Consider the following 16584-nt stretch of genomic DNA (forward strand, 5'->3'; position numbering starts at 1 on the left):
AGAAAAACATTTAAGAAAAGAAATATCAAAGAAACATTCAAGAAAAGCAATATATAGGGATTCCAATTGATACATGTGCTCTATTTCCGTTCACCAGTTACAACCTTGTGGATGTTTTTCATTGAAGACTTTTATCAAGCATTTGGTGTTCATAAAAAATATAGACCCTAGATAAAACAATATGTAACGCCCGCGTTTCCAGACTAGACATTATTGTTGATGTAATAGTCTAGGTTAACCTTTGTAACTCTTTTTGAAGTAATAAAGAAGAATTATTTGAGTATTATGTGAATTATATGCTTATTTAATTGTTTATAAAGATATAATTGAATTAACGATAAAATAAGTGTCAAAATTTAAGTGTGAGATAAACCCGATATTTTTACATAAAGTTGTAGTGGTCGAAACAAAGATTCCGGAGATATAAAGAACGCCGAAATCCGAGTTATAACGAAGAAGTTATGATTTGTCGAAGTTTCGCGACAGAACCGGCACGACGCCAAATGACGTAAAATATGAAATTAATATAGAGAGATATCTAGCCTTAGTGATCTAAATAAAATTTGTAGAGTTCGTTAAACCGAGAGTGTGCATAAAAAGAACGTCCAAATCTGACTTCGTATGAGGAAGTTATGATTTTTCCGAAGTTTCGACTTAGCAGTATGCAGCCCGAATCCTCGATTTGAGATCGAGTGATTTTTAGCTGAAACAATCTAAATTAGAATCGAAGATCTCATCGATAGTAGTGAAACGATAAAAAGATAGACGAAAACGGACATCAGATGAAGAAGTTATGAATTTATAACAGAGTTTTCCTGTCCCGACCTACTAAAAATAATATAAAAGTAATATATTTAAAATATATTAAAACTAAAGTCAAAATTAGTCAACGGAGTCTAAACGAGAGTTGTAGAGCATATTCTCACCTACGCATCGATATAAAGAACGTCAAAAACGGAGTTCGTATGCGAAAGTTATGAATTTCTGAAGTTCGGGGTGCGAAACCCCAAAACTGTCAGCCACCACGACGTGGTAAAAGTGCCACGACGTGGTAGGAGCTCTGGAATCTGTCAGACCCACTTGCAATGACGCATGCAGTGATGACCCAGCCACCATGACGTGGTAAACCGTACCACGACATGGCAAAGGCAAATTTTGCCCTATAAATAGATTTGAAGGGCCAGGCGAGTTCGGTTGCTCAAATCCTCTCCTCTCACTCATATTACCTCAATTTACGTGCAAAGAAGTACCCCCCGAAGCCTTGGTATCATCCCGAGACCCTAAGCAAGTCCCGAAGCTCTAAGATCCCGCGAAGAAAAGAGTTTCCGAGCCGAAGCTCTACCCGCAAGAAGCCCGGTGAGTGAAGTGAACCCAGTTTCATCGAAGAATACTACTTCTACAAGTCGTAGTGCTGTCCGATCATCTTTTGATCAAGTGAGTGTGTAGTCACTTTCTTCTAACGTATAATTAAGAAGTATTTTATACGAAATACGTGTTATGTGTATATTTTGTTGTTATATGTGTGAATGTATATTCACTTTCTTCTATCTCATAGATATGATTTATTCTCTATGAAATACGTGTTATGTGTATGTGCCTCATTTGTTGTTTGGAATATGTATTGAATGAGAATGCTATACAGGTTTTAAACTATGCATAAAAATATATACTTTTATCTACTAATATGTTGGGTAGAACATGGGTAGATAGTTGATGTGTGATAAACAGATGAGAGGCCTCGATGTTGTTTTTGCTTCAGTCATCTAGCGGAGTTTAGATGACGACTATAGACTTTTCTAGACAGTCCCGTGGAACGCTAGCAGGCTCGCCACACTACAAGAAAAAGACCCTTTTACGACGCGCAAACCACGACACTCGTTGATTGATGTTACGCAAAAGAGAGTGACATTAAAAAAGTGTCATCTCTTCAAAAATTTTAAGGATTTAGGTCACTCATTATTGCGTGCCCTTAAACTAGTGCCATAAAGAAAAAAAATAAAAACACGGAGGGCGCTCTATGTTAAATGCGCGCCCTCTATAAGTGTCGCTTTATAATTTTAATGAACGCACTTTTTTTAGAAGATAGGGGGGAAACGAAATCCCAAAAAAGTTAAACCCCTGCCTGTTGCGTCTCCTCCTTCTCCTTCTAAAATCATGGTTTAAGAACCCTAATAGAATTGATTCTCAATCCTTCTTCAAGAAAATCGCAGGGAGTATTCATTGTAGGGATTTTTTTTGAAGAACACACAAAACACTATCAGCCTCACCAGTAACCTCTGTCTCACCTCACCTCATCGGTGAGCTCAAGCTCACCTATCCACAAATTTAATTACAATTCCTTAAATCACCCTAAACCCTACCCTTTCTCACTATTCACGATCCAGTAATTGCGGCAAACAAGATCAACGAAGAAGACCAACTGGTTCGAATTTAACTACGATTCCTTAAATCACCCTAAACCCTAACCTTTCTCTCTACTCACGATCCAGTAATTGCGGCAAAGAAGATTAACGAAGAAGACCAACTGGTTCGATTTATCCCTAAAATTGGTACAACTTCTCCTAAATCTGACTTCACTCCACTCTCTGAGTTTGTTTTCTTCCTAATCGATGCATCCGCCTTCTCGTCTCCCCCCTCCATCAGGTTTTCTCTCATCTCTCTCCTCCAGAGATGAAGATTCTCGGAGATGTGAAGGGAGTAACCGAAGGAAACCCTCAAACTACTATGATTGCACAAACACTTCTTCTCCTGCGACTTTAGTATTTCAACTGTCCAAAAACTATCAAACTTTTGAATTGAATGTCTTTTCAATACCTAAATATCTTTCAATGAGACTAAAGGGATCACAATGAATCTCGATACTTTGTTTATGAAAAAAGGGGGTAAATAAAAACTGTTTTTTTTCAAGAATTGAAACTGTTGTTGATTTTGTATGTAATAGAAAAGATTCCTTGTTATGCATTTGGTGGTTGAGGGATTTATTTTGGTATTGTGCAGCTATGAACTGAAAGGGGTTGAGGAAGAAGAAATAGGTCGGTTAGCTGAGGATAGTGACATATACAACAAGCTGTCTAGATCATTGGCTCCTGAGATATTTGGACATGAAGATATCAAGAAAGCTCTTTTACTCTTATTAGTGGGCGCTCCTCATCGGAAGCTCAAGGATGGGATGAAGGTAAATCATAGTGTTTTTGTTTCTCTTTAAAAGCATGTGGTTTGGGTTTTTTTGTGCACAATACAAGTATGAGATTAAAGTTGTGATTCAGATAAGAGGGGATCTACATATATGTTTGATGGGTGATCCTGGAGTTGCAAAAATTCAGCTGCTTAAGCACATAATTACTGTTGCACCAAGAGGTGTGTATACAACTGGAAAAGGAAGCAGTGGTGTTGGTCTTACAGCTGCTGGTCAGAAGGACCCGGTCACAAATGAGTTTGTGCTGGAAGGGGGGGCATTGGTGAGTCAGGATTTTGTTACTTACTATTCATATTCTAATATTAATATGTAAACAAAGAAAATATATAAATAAATGGATGGGTGTAGGTGCTGGCTGATATGGGGATATGTGCGATTGATGAGTTTGATAAGATGGATGAGTCAGACAGGACTGTCATACATGAAGTTATGGAGCAGCAGACGGTTAGCATTGCCAAAGTCGGGATCACCACTTCTCTCAATGCAAGAACTGCAGTTCTTGCTGCTGCAAATCCTGCCTGATATTATTTACTCTTACCAATTATCATTTATTTTTTAATTACTAATAGTAATATGAATGTTTTGTTTGATGATTCAGGGGGAGATATGATCTCCACAGAACTCCAGCTGAAAATATAAACCTGCCTCCTGCACTTCTATCAAGATTTGATCTTTTGTGGTTGATCCTTGACAAGGCAGATATGGACAATGATCTTGAAATGGCCAGGCATGTTGTTTATGTCCACCAGAACAGAGAATCTCCTGCCCTTGGCTTTGCTCCACTTGAAGCTTCTGTTCTCAGGTATATATTCATATTCCCTTGATATCATATCACTCAATGGTAAAAAAAAAGTTTGTAGTTGCAAAGTATGAGAGGATGGATTGTGTTGTTGATATGATATAATAAATGATGATGATAATAGGGCATACATATCAGCTGCTTGGAAGCTGTCTCCTAGTATACCAAGAGAGCTGGAGGAGTACATAGCCACTGCATATTCAAGCATCAGGCAAGAAGAAGCAAAATCAAACAGCCCTCACTCCTATATGATATATATCCAACAAATATACTTCTCTGTTTGCATCCTATATGATAATAATGACAACCGATTTCAACATTAAATTACAATATGAATGAATCTTTAACGTGTCTTACCCCAGGCAAGTAAGTTTCTTATTGCAAAACATGTTCCTGCACTCCCAATAAAACCCAGTACTAGTTAGCTCAAATTATGATCATAGTGTGAGGTTCAAAACAGAGTCAAAGGGCACAAAAGACATTGTGTTTTTATTTTGATACTGCATTATTTTTTGGTAGGTTGTAAAAAGTTGAAGACACTAACACAGAGATTGCAACAAGGTATAATGTGTGGAGAGATTGTTTTATACTTATTTATTATACATTACTTTTTCCTTTTTGACTTTTGAAGTCAAACATTCTTATCTTTGACTTCAAGTATAAAGAACATATTCAGGTTAGAAGTCCAGGATGATCTGCTAAATAACGTTTATCCTCACGAAGATCTAAAAATTAATTGAAAAAAAATTCTGAATTTTCATACATTTTATTGTAAAGTAACTAGTCGTAAGTATGTCTGCTAAGCCCCCAAATTTCTGTTATCTTTTTGGCCAGGGGTAGAATGGTCTTTTCTGGGAAGAATTTAGTATCGGGGGTATTTTAGGAAACATTCAATTTATTAAGTTTTTATGTTTGAATAAGACTCTTTTAGACTTAGTATAAGTCGGATTTTATGATTGCTTTTTTTTTAATCAATTTAGAGTCAGGTTTTTCAAGAAGTGAACACAAATTTACATTTCGTGAGTTCTAAGTGTGTGATTGTGTGTAATTTGTGGGGCCTGAACAAACATAAATAACACTTAATTATTCATTTAGTGTTTTTTTACATGCAAGAAAATGCACGTACGTTGCATTTTGATGTGGAAACAAATGATTTTTTTTTTTATGATTTTTGGATTTCTTTAAAATTAATTTACTAATGGTCGTTACAAAAGGCGGATACAAATGAAACCAAAAAAATTGTTCCTATTGCTCATTCCACACCCAAATTCCATCTAACACCTACAAGAACTCCTAAGGTAAATTACATTTTTTTTACATTCCTTCATATGCAATGGAACTTAAACTTACGATGAAATTTGTTTCCTAGGTTAAAAGTGGGGTGAATAAGCTTAGCAACACCTTCAGTAAAAAGAAGGTAACTAATAAATTACTCTAATTTTTTTTATTCTTTTAAATGGTTTAGATAATTTTTGTCGTTTCTTTATACTTTTTAAAGGGTGGAAACGCCTTTAGCTGTTGGAAGCAAAACTCCAAGTAAAAAATGGCACATTTTCTCAGATGTGTAAGTTGTTTCAGGAATTATGATTTTGACATTTTTAAGCATTTACTCTAAATATAATGGAAAAATTACTTTTTAACCTTTCGAATTCTTGTGATAGTTCAAAATCCATGAGTTCTTATAAAAGCAAGTTGCAGTCAGTAGTCACCAACCGTATCATCTCCTTTCTCTTTAAGAACAGAGGGAAGAGTTGTATCTTCTTTACCCATAGCAGAAGCTCCGCGGTTTCGATAAATTTTGGCCAAATCAGGTGTTGGTTTTTGGGTTCTTTATTTACCTAAGTTGTTCCATCTTCATGTTAATCTTCTTTTTCTGAAATTAGGGCTTAATTAATTTGAAGAACAACTAATTTATTGCAAAAGGTAAACATGTACTTTTCCATTTTTCACTTCTTTGATTATTTATCTTTTGTGTTTTTTGAATAACATATGTAATTTCAATTCAGATTCTGGATATGTTCGAAAGTTTTAGATATTGTATAAGAATTTGGATCAACAAAAGTAAAGCATGATCACATAGATAGCTATTCCATTTGAAGTAGAACAAATGCTCATGTGATAAATAACCCAAATATCATGACATAATTGTTGGTTTTATATGTTTTTAGTGTTGGGTTTTTAACTTTTTAATTAATCCAATGTTGGTTGGATGACAGATTGTGAAGGTAGATGAGATATTACTTGTGGTAAATGCAATGAAACACACGTAGGCTGCAAATCAAGACAACTTACCCCATGCTGACGGCTCACATGCTCATTTGGTGGTTTGTTTTGATTCATTTTTTACTGTCTATAGAAAATATAAAAAAACATGTATTTATAAATTACATATATGGTCCCCGTTGTAGCAAACAATTACATAAATTGTTCCCGTGACAGTTAAATGTTTAGAAAAGTCCTTATGACATTAAAAAATAGGGGGTCCGAATACAAGAAATTGATGAAGGTACTTTAGTTTATCTTTTATTAGTTTAAACTTATAATCTTGCATTATTAATTGTCTTTATTGATTATAGAAGTAAGAAAATGTAGCATTTCTAAAAGAGATCAAAGATGCTTTTTACTGCTTATAAAAGAAATCAAAGATGATTGGGAATGAAGGTACAAACTTGCAATGCATAACAACATAAAGTATATATTTAAAGCTGCTTATTTATTGTTTTGGCATTATTAATTTGTGACTAAACTACCCTATGTAAAGTTATTTTGTTCATATTTCAAATTTTGTTGAAAGACTTGTCGCATCCGACCCCCGCAACGCGGGGGTTCCCCACCTAGTTAAAATTACAATGTTGCAAAGAATAAATAAATGGAAGTACATTGCTATTGTTTGAATGTAGTCGTTACTGTGATTATTGTGGATGTTTAGATCGGAGAAGTGCCAGAGTGAAGAGGAAGCAACTCTTGGTCGAGGGAAAAGGGTAAGAAAAGTTGTTTCCTGTAGGGAAGTATATCCCCCCTTCACCCAACAGATCAGGTACCTAAGTTTCTCTTTATTAATTATTATTATTATTTTTCATTATTTATATTTGTATTGTATCTATGAAATTATACGAATATTGAACAAAAAGATAAAAATTATTCCATTTTTGGGCATATAATATCTCTATCTAATATATAACCATGTTGACATTCATGTCCGAATTAATTATCTCTTATTTTTCAAAAGTGATTTGAACACCTTCACCTTGCCATATTATGATTTAAAATTTCAATGTTTTTATTATATCTACAGAAAGGTGAATAATACCATAATATATATTTTATTATATCTACAGAAAGGTGAATAACACCAACATTAGAGTTTAATTGGGTGATTGAAGGTGATGTTGGTTCTTGAAACGAGACTCAAGATATCATATTTTGGCATGGCTAGAAGCTTTGGAGGAAACGAGACTCAAGCAAAAGTAAACACACAGAGAATTGTTGACACATAGTAAGCTAGATGATGGAATTGTATATAAATGAGTTCATTTTTTTATAACATTTACTCACTATTGGAATAATTATTTGTATTTGACATATTAGTGAAATGAATTATATTTGTTATTTATGGTATTTTATTTTATATTATGAGATTTTTAATGTATTTTTTAATTTGAAAATTAGTAAATCTATAAATAATATTTTTTAAACATTTAAAATTATGATACGCAAAAAAATGTGTCATCTTCATTTATGACATGACCTTTCTTGACAGGGGCTTTCTTGATACGCATTGCGTGTCATTAACACGCGTGTTGTAAGATTACGACATGCGAATGCGTGTCGTCTTCTTTTATGACAAGGCCTTCCTTGATACGCATTGCGTGTAGTAATTACGCGTCGTAAATGAGCGTCGTAAATGCGCGTCGTCTCTCTTTATGACAGGGCCTTCCTTGACGCGCATTTGCGCGTCGTCTGAGCCTTTTACGACGCGCAATGAGCGTCGTAAAAGGTTGTTTTTCTAGTAGTGCCACCTGTAGGTGTTAATGAACTTGGGTGTTCGTTCGCTGTATTCCATCCCCTTCATGGTTGCCTTATTTGACATATATTGCTGGGAAACCCCCGAACGCATGTGTTGTCGCCCCGATGAAATATTCTTAGAGTAGGTCCCATGTATTAGTTGTTTTAGGGACATAAAGTGAGTATAACGGGAATGGGTAATTGGGTTATTGTTGGTTAATGAAAATAAATTTAATTACTTATTGTGGGTTGAAAACCCTATATGCTCACCAGGCTCCCAAGCCTGACCCACTCAGTTTCTTTGTATTACAGGTAGTGGCGCCAGAGCATAAGTTGGATGACTTGTCAAGTTATTTTTGGATTATAGACCTGTTGTTGTAAATAACTGTTGTAAGGTCTGTATTGAAATGTTTATGCTTTTGGTCTGTTTATCAGAACATGACATCCCGAGTATTGTAATATAATGAAAAATACATTTCTTTAAGAAATGCTTTAGTAAATCTTATTTTATCATATTTTGTTTTGGAAACAAATTCCGCAACTCTTTTAATCAAAGGATTACTCTGAAATTTTTTTAAAAGCATAAATTAAACCAGTCTTTTCTGGCCGTGATTTTGGGGATGTCACACAATCAAATCCATATAAAAACCCTTAAAATACAGTATAATCTATAAAGCTATTTAACGATTTTTGAATTTGGATACATTCATAAAACAAGTAAAGCAACTACTATGCTTTGGATCTGCAATTAAGAAGATGAGCAAGAAGATGTCGGAAGTTTCAGTTGTAAAGTATAGAAACTCGTGTGTGACTTCACTGCTCCTCTTTTCATCTTCATTGTCCATCGTCTTCAACAATCTAGGCTAAGGTGTAGCACAATATATTATCTAGGTGTAGAAATTCTTCTTCAACAGAAAAAATTTACATTTCTCATACAAAGTTGAGGGGTTGCACGGGCTTATAAATCACTTTTAAGGCATAGTCTTATCTAGATTTTGGATGGATAACTGTATATACACTATAACAAAATGAAACTACTACAACACCCATACAGTGTTGTATTATGCCTAATCCAACACTCTACCAAGTGTTGTCTTAGGTCTCGTTGCCTTAGGTGTAAAGAAACACTTCTTATAAAATATGCCATACTTTTCGAAAATGTTGGACGTGTTGGGCAAAACTAGCTGGTAGCGGGTAGTTTGTAGCGTGTAGCAGGTAACAAGTAGCTTGTAGCATTTTGTTAAACTCTACATGAAGTAGCATTTGGATTTGGACCGTTTTGTTTAAACTAAACGTAAGAAGCTTGTAGTGCCAAATGAGACTATCTATTCAAAAATGAGCGTTTTGTTAAACGCTAGAAGCTAGAAGCTCTCAAACGCTCCGTGTCAAACACGCCCGTTGTCTCTGCTTTTTTAAGTCAACACTTTTAAAATGAAACTACTGCAACACCCATAAATTGTTGTATTATGCCTTAAAAGTGTTGTATAATTCCTAATGCAATACTTCACCAAGTGTTGTCTTAGGTCTAGTTGCCTTAGGTGTAAAGAAACACTTTTTTTAGAATATGCCATACTTTTCGAAAATGTTGTCTCTGCTTTATAAGTCAACACTTTTAAAATGCAACTTTTTTCCACAAAGCGCAACACTTTTTCATTACTTTTATCATCCTACAAAAACACTTTTAACTATTATAGGCAACACTTTTAACACGATATGCAACACTTTTTAGTACTACCTCCAATCAATGTCAACACTTTTAAGTATCATGTGCAACCCTTTTTTTTTGTATCCCATTGTAAAAGTGTAGGAATTTTCTTTATTTTGAAAACACTTTATCGTGTTTATTAAGTACAACATGGCAACATTTTTCCAATTTTAAGAAACACTTAATTGATGCAATGCAACATTTATTCATTGATTTTCTCGTATTTTTGCTCCATCCGTTACAAATACTACAAAATACATTATTAATCTCTTTCAACTATGAAACTAAAAACATATAATATGTAACATCATATTGTAATTTGATACATATGTCCAAACTCAAACCAAAAATCTTAAAATATGTATTCAACACAAACAATGTATGCTACAATCATGAAGAAAATATTAAAATGCTCCCTTGGTTGTATCTTGTTTGTTGTTCCATTTGATCATAATTGCAATTCCCCAATCATAATTTTACATAACCAAAACAAAGAGACATATTATATATATATATATATATATATATATATATATATATATAATTGATTACTCTTTTTTTAATGGATCATGATCATACTATCATGAATATGTTCCAAATTGAGTGATCTTGATCAAATACCAAAATTCAACTTAGAGTTACTGTCAAGGAACTAAAAGTTTAGTTCTACCCTATTTAGTTTAGAACTTAGTAGAGTGAAGGGTGTTTGGGTCAATGTTGTTTAAATACAGATGGAAGTCATACCTTGTACTAAAAACATGGATGATGTTAAGAACTATCGAGTTCTATAAGATTTTGTACTACATATTCAACTACTTTGTTAATATCTTTCCATATAGCTTCCCATCCATATAAAATGAGACCAATAGTAATTTCATACATGCTTTGCTTACGAGTTTAGCATCGTTAATTTTTTGTGAAATATTACAAGACAACTTGAAAGCTCCTAAATTAATTATACTTCTAGTCAAAAATAAGTTAAGGGGAGCAAGTCTAGTTCCATTGCAAAAATAATAATGTAGTGAAGAAACAACATCCTAGTGACCTATCTTTTTAGCTCATTTAGTCTCTTATGTTATTTCTGTGACTTTTAATGGAACAAAGTTAATAGTGACCTATCTTTTAGACCCTTTACCTTTAGTAGTTAGTTTCTTTGTTCCAGTTATGCATCTTTCTATTTCAAAGCCAAAATCAGATGGTAAAAGTCAAAATCACGGGCATGTAAACCAGAAAAAAGTCGTTGGAGTGTATCGCCTTCTGCAATTGAAAACTATGTCGACTTCTGTATTCCAATATCTCTGATTGTTCCCTATATCAACTTCAACTGCTTTCTCTTTCTACACACTGATCTTCTTTGTTATTCTGCTACTGTAAAATGAAAACTTTAATGGTGATGGATATGAACCTCAATGAAAATGGAGGTGTGAAGCAGTGTGTTAATGATGGAGGAGGAAGGAGGAAGACGAAAGGTTAAGAATTTGTTAAAAACCAAAAAACCTTTATCATTGATCCATAACAAGTTAATTTCTAAGATACATCAAATTACAGCTTGTAAACAATTATGCCAAAAAAACAAAACCTAACTGAACAGTAAGCAAATCTTCAGCTTCAATTTTGGCTTACCACCTCCTTTAAGCAAACAGGCAGGCTCCGAATTTGTATTACCATTTCCCTCAAGGTTTTATTTTGGACTTCGACATCATGCCTATGATATTTAGCCTCATCTGTAACACCCAGTTTCCAAATCGGATCGATTTTGGTTTTCGATGGGTCAAAGGCATGGTTTTTGGGTAAGCAAATGTTTGCTGCAACGTTCATGAGTGCTTATGAATATGATTTGAGCATTGGATTAAACCCACGCTCACTTGGATCACTCCATGAATTGTATCACGAGTGTTTGGTGAGACGATAACATCTTATATTCTTGAAACCGAGATGTGTGAGTTGTATCTTGCGAATCGGTTGCACATTGATAATATGTAAACGCACTAGTAACTTGGTGTTATAAAACATATTGTTGTGTGTGATTCGGTGCGTGAGTGCAAGCGAGCATTGTATCAAAGTTTATCCATTCCTTTTATTCAAAGTAGGATAAAGGCGATATCTTTGGGCCCCTCGATAGTTTAGTGATGACAAACGTAAATGCTCGGCCGGGCTAGGGCTGATTTGATTTATTCAATTAGTCAGTCGTCATAAATCGGAATCGAGATATAGTACAAAGAGAATGATTTGAAATCATATCTCATATGATATCTAGAATGGAGGAATATATGATCCCTTATCTAAGGACACGCGTATCTGATAGGATCAGAGTTGAAAGCGGCTTTGGAAAGCTACCATTGCAGATCAGGATCTGAAGTCATACGCATAATAGTTATTAGACTTATCCAAGTGGGAGACTGTTGGATTAGTGTCTAAGTCCATAACTATTTTGGTATGTACTTGACCCGACGGTGCATGGTCCTTTTGGGTTGCCTTCACCAAAGCAACTTGATTGGAGAAATAAATAAAGAGAGAGAGGTTATTATGATTTATTAATATGTTATAAGAATAATATATTAAAGGAGAAATCATATTTGTTTAATTAATATTGGTCAATAATTAATTAAGAATTAATTTTGTGATCAAGTGTAATTAATTAAACTAGAGGGGCTGAATTGTAATTATGTGATAGTTGCAAAATAGGGCAATGGTTATCCTTGTTAAAGGATGGACGAATTCAAGGATAAGGATATCCTTAAAATCGTCCAAGGCCCAAGAGATAAGGGTTTTTCAAGGCTTATCTTATGGTTACTTGATGGGCAAGTAACTAGATAAGGATAAGGACTGAAACCCTAATCCCAACCCTATATAAAGACCCCTAAGGCCTTAGAATTCGTGCACTTGATCCCTAGAGCGTCTAAGGACGAATTCCTACCTCTCTCCTCTCTCTTTATACCTTCTCCACTTGCTCTTGGTGTTTGTAAGCCATTAGAGGAGTGACACTTATGACTCTAAGCCTTCCAAAGTCAATTCAAGGAGGAATTGGGATTGTTATTGCTACATAACAATCAAGGTAATATCTTAAATCTAATTATATCTTAATATTGATTTCCATATGCTAGAATTAGGGTTTATAGTCTTGGATTCAAAGCATGTACAATAGAGAAACCTAGATCCAAGCATTAGGGTTTGTATGAGCACATAGGATGTCTTATGACCAAAACCCATCAGTGGTATCAGAGCCTAGCTTGGTTTCAATTGTATTGATGCATTGTATATCTGAAAAATTTGATTTTTGGTATTTTGGAGGCTGGACTCGCCAAGTCCATAGCTGAACTCGCCGAGTCCAAGGTGACTCGACGAGTTCAGGCTTGACTCGACGAGTCAACTCGTCAGATGGAGGTTATCTCGGGATTTCTTGTTGTTTTTGCATTGGGATAGTTACCTTATCATGTTAGATCAATATTAATCCAATTATATGATATATTTGACAATATTTTTGATCTAATTGAAGATATTTATCAATTAATAAGATAATTGTTTCCTTATAAGATAATTGACTAATTATTTTGAGTAAATTGATAAATTGTTTTGCAAGAAATCATTAAATAAATCAAATATGGATAATTATGTGATTAAATGTTAATTTTAAATTATTTGTTATTTGATCCTTGTTGTTATGAAAAGTTTCATATTTTGCCCTTTAGGTTTTATAGTTTAAATTTGAACCCAAAAGTTTTGAAATTTAAATAGTTAAAACCCTAATGTTTTGAAATGTTTCATAACTTGCCCTCAAGTTTTGGAATTTAAAAGTTGATTAAAAGTTAATTAGGAATGTTAAATTCTAAGACCCTAGTTTTGAAAAAGTTCAAATCACACCCTTATGGTTTTATTAATTAATTAAGGTGTATAATTAAAAGAAGTTTAATAAATCCATAAAAGTTTAGGTTTACAATTGAATTAAAAGTATAATTGTTAAATTAAACCACCTAGTATTTTGAAAGTATAAAATACACCCTATACTATATATAACATTAAAAGTCTAGCATTATATATGTATGAGTAAAAGTCAGTCTTACCGTTAATAGGCCTCATTCACGAAGCTGGTCTATAATGGGTGTTTAAGGAAATTGCCTATAAAATGGCGATTGAATGGGTATCCACTCTTACCCACCGCACTCTTGACTAGTGGAGGGTCGTTAGCCGAATGAAGTATAAAAGTAACTAAATGTTTTCATAAAATTCCCAATCTTAGTTACTTAGGCAAAAGTGAATTGATGCAACTCCATGAAATTACACTTTGTGCCCTTGCGAAGACGTTAGTGGAGCGTGTGTGGTTTACCGGCACACTAAATGGTTCTAAGCAAAGGTAGCAAAGGGTGACTCAATGTTTGTCATAGTTCGGTGGAGCGTTTGTGGTTTACCGGCACATCGAATAGGTGACTGTAACATGTGAGGGCACCATGTAAGTTTGCATGGTCATTCACACCCGCTTTGTGATCATCGGCATCCCAGTCACAAACTAGAGGGGCATATCGAGATTTAAACATGCCATTGAAAGTTCAATGAATCTCAAAGGATCTAGGAGTTTTCATAGATGTAAAACTTAAATTTCTTTTTTGTTTTTTGCGGTGGAAATTAGTGAATCGTCATTCACTTACCTTCAAATATTCTTCAATTAGGGTTACGACATCCCTCTCCCGATTTGTAGAATATTGTGTTGGGTCGTAGCCTTAGTATTTCATTTGGGTGATTTACTAAGGACTCAATCTATCAACTAACTTGAATTCGTTTTTCTCCCGTTTTGTAGATGTCAAAGTTCGACAACTATGGTCTTCTCAAATCCCGTGGAACAAGCATTCCACATGAAGATGATATTCCACGATTCGATCGAGGAACAAGAAATCATGCTTCACTTCCTCTACCTCCTCTAATTATTCTCCCTAACCCACAAGATTTTAAAATTGAAAGGTTCAATGTCACTCAAGCCCTTTTGGCAAGTAAACATAAAGAAGGAAAGTCGGTGTGTGCACACGTCCTAGGGATGAAGTCGCACATTGATAGACTAAGAATGATGGGATCTGTTGTCGGTGAGGAGATGGCTGTTGATTGGGTTCTTCAGTCACTTCCTAACTCGTATAGTGAGTTCGTAAGAGAGTACTATATGATGAACCGCAACGTGACCCTTATAGATCTCACCTATATGCTTATTGCTGTTGAATCAGCAATGGTTTGGCGCAATAGAAAAGCAATGTTGATTGGTGAATCTACCTTCGAGAGCTCTATGGATGTAGACAATGGCAACGAAAGACATGCAATGATTGAAAAGTTTGATTATAAGAGAAAGGCGATGTCTGAAGTAGTTCCATGTCCTGTTATGATAGAGTCAATTTGCTCTTATTTCCAATAGAAGGGGCATTAGAGACGAAGTTGCCCTATTTACCTAAGAGATCTAAGAGATGGGAGAGTCAAAACATATGGCTTTGCTTTAGGTAAAATCCATTGACTAACTCTTTTAAGCTTCTATTCTAGATTCTTAATACATAATGTGATAAGATTACAATTGATGTTTTGTAGGATCGAAGAAAAGAAAGGAAGATTAAGTGAAGAAGTGAGCAGAATCTAACCGTGAAGGAATAGATTTCGATCGCATTTCTCGAAGATTAGATTCTTGAGCTACTACTTAGAGTTAGAATTAGATTGCTAAGAAAGATGTATTAGCATAGTTTTTCAATGAATTGCATTGTAAGGACAAATTTTTCCGCAATAAAATAAATTTTGATTTTATATTATTTATTTATCCTTGCAATGGCGTATATGAAAAAAATTGATGTTTGAATGTTTCTATTATTATCAATAATGGATTTGGTTCTTATTATGTCATTTATGGAAAGTCGAGAGTTTACCAAACAGGGAGAGTTTCTCATCGCCCAAGTTTCAATTGGACAGAAACTTGGAATCATGCAACTTGGTTGCACGATGAATGAGAAATTTCATATTTGGAAATTAGACTAATTCATTGACAAAGTGTCAAGTGAAGGACTAAGAGATCGAGCACACAAAGTTGCGTGTTACTCAAGTCCACCATAAGAGTAACAAAGATATTCGTCATGATTTACTAAAGGTTTAGTAAATATGATCATACTTACAAGATTAAGTGTAATTCTGAATTGATTAAAGGGTTTAGATCAATAGCAGGACGAATAAGAAGAATCAAGTAGGCAGAAAGATAAAAGTTTCTCCATTCTAAGAAGATGGGAGAGTACCTTTTATGATTTATGATAGGTCTTAATGATTAAGAACCATATCTCAATTGATCCTCTAAATGAGTCTCAGTACAATTGTATGTCTAAGAAGAGGAATCAAGAATTCAGGAAATGGTTAAATCATAAAGTCAATCATACTTCGTTCCAAAACAAGTCTTAGAGTTAAGATTGTGACAATGAGTGACAAGAATTAAGAAGGTTTATAACATTCATCAATTGTGGAAAGTTGTGATGTCTTGGATAAGACAAAGACCAAATAGGACCAAAGTTATGAAGTGTTTTGTCTTGATAAAAGCTACACTAACTCTTGAATATTTGTTTGTCAAGAAATGTTTATTGACAAGAGAATCTTATATGTCAAGGAGTCAGTGGGAGTCTTAATGGTCTTGAAAGGTTTCAAGAACAAATCAAATAAACCTTATCGATAATCACTAGCACACGAGTTGAGGTTTACAACCCATCGTGTTGACATTATTTTGTTTCTATGTCGTTCTAATTAAGTTAATTATGCATGTGAGTTCTATGAGTTATCATTTGAATGCATAAAAGGCAAGGACCTTGATCAATGAAGAGTACATTGATAAGAAAAGGTGAGCTGCTTAACTACTTGGAAGACATGGTGGGCAGCTGT

At 34.4% G+C, this 16584-nt stretch overlaps 1 protein-coding gene across 1 annotated transcript; it reads left to right on the forward strand.

The window, feature by feature from the left end:
• Positions 1-2670: 2670 nt before the first annotated feature.
• LOC145075280 (DNA replication licensing factor MCM7-like) lies at positions 2671-3718 on the forward strand. The gene is made up of 4 exons (XM_079021577.1): positions 2671-2759; positions 2998-3175; positions 3267-3458; positions 3545-3718. The coding sequence occupies exons 1-4, from the start codon at positions 2671-2673 to the stop codon at positions 3716-3718; spliced, it is 633 nt and encodes a 210-aa protein (XP_078877703.1).
• The last annotated feature ends 12866 nt before the right edge of the window (positions 3719-16584 follow it).

This window comes from Lactuca serriola, chromosome 9, assembly GCF_051521515.1.
Source record: "Lactuca serriola cultivar US96UC23 chromosome 9, Lser_US96UC23_V15, whole genome shotgun sequence".
Lineage (NCBI taxonomy): Eukaryota > Viridiplantae > Streptophyta > Magnoliopsida > Asterales > Asteraceae > Lactuca > Lactuca serriola.

Coding starts and splice junctions, on each gene's coding strand:
- LOC145075280 (XM_079021577.1), top strand. CDS start 2,671: ATGAAGATTCTCGGAGATGTGAAGGGAGTAACCGAAGGAAACCCTCAA. Junction 2,760..2,997: donor CTTCTTCTCCTGCGACTTTA/GTATTTCAACTG, acceptor GGTATTGTGCAG/CTATGAACTGAAAGGGGTTG. Junction 3,176..3,266: donor AGCTCAAGGATGGGATGAAG/GTAAATCATAGT, acceptor GTTGTGATTCAG/ATAAGAGGGGATCTACATAT.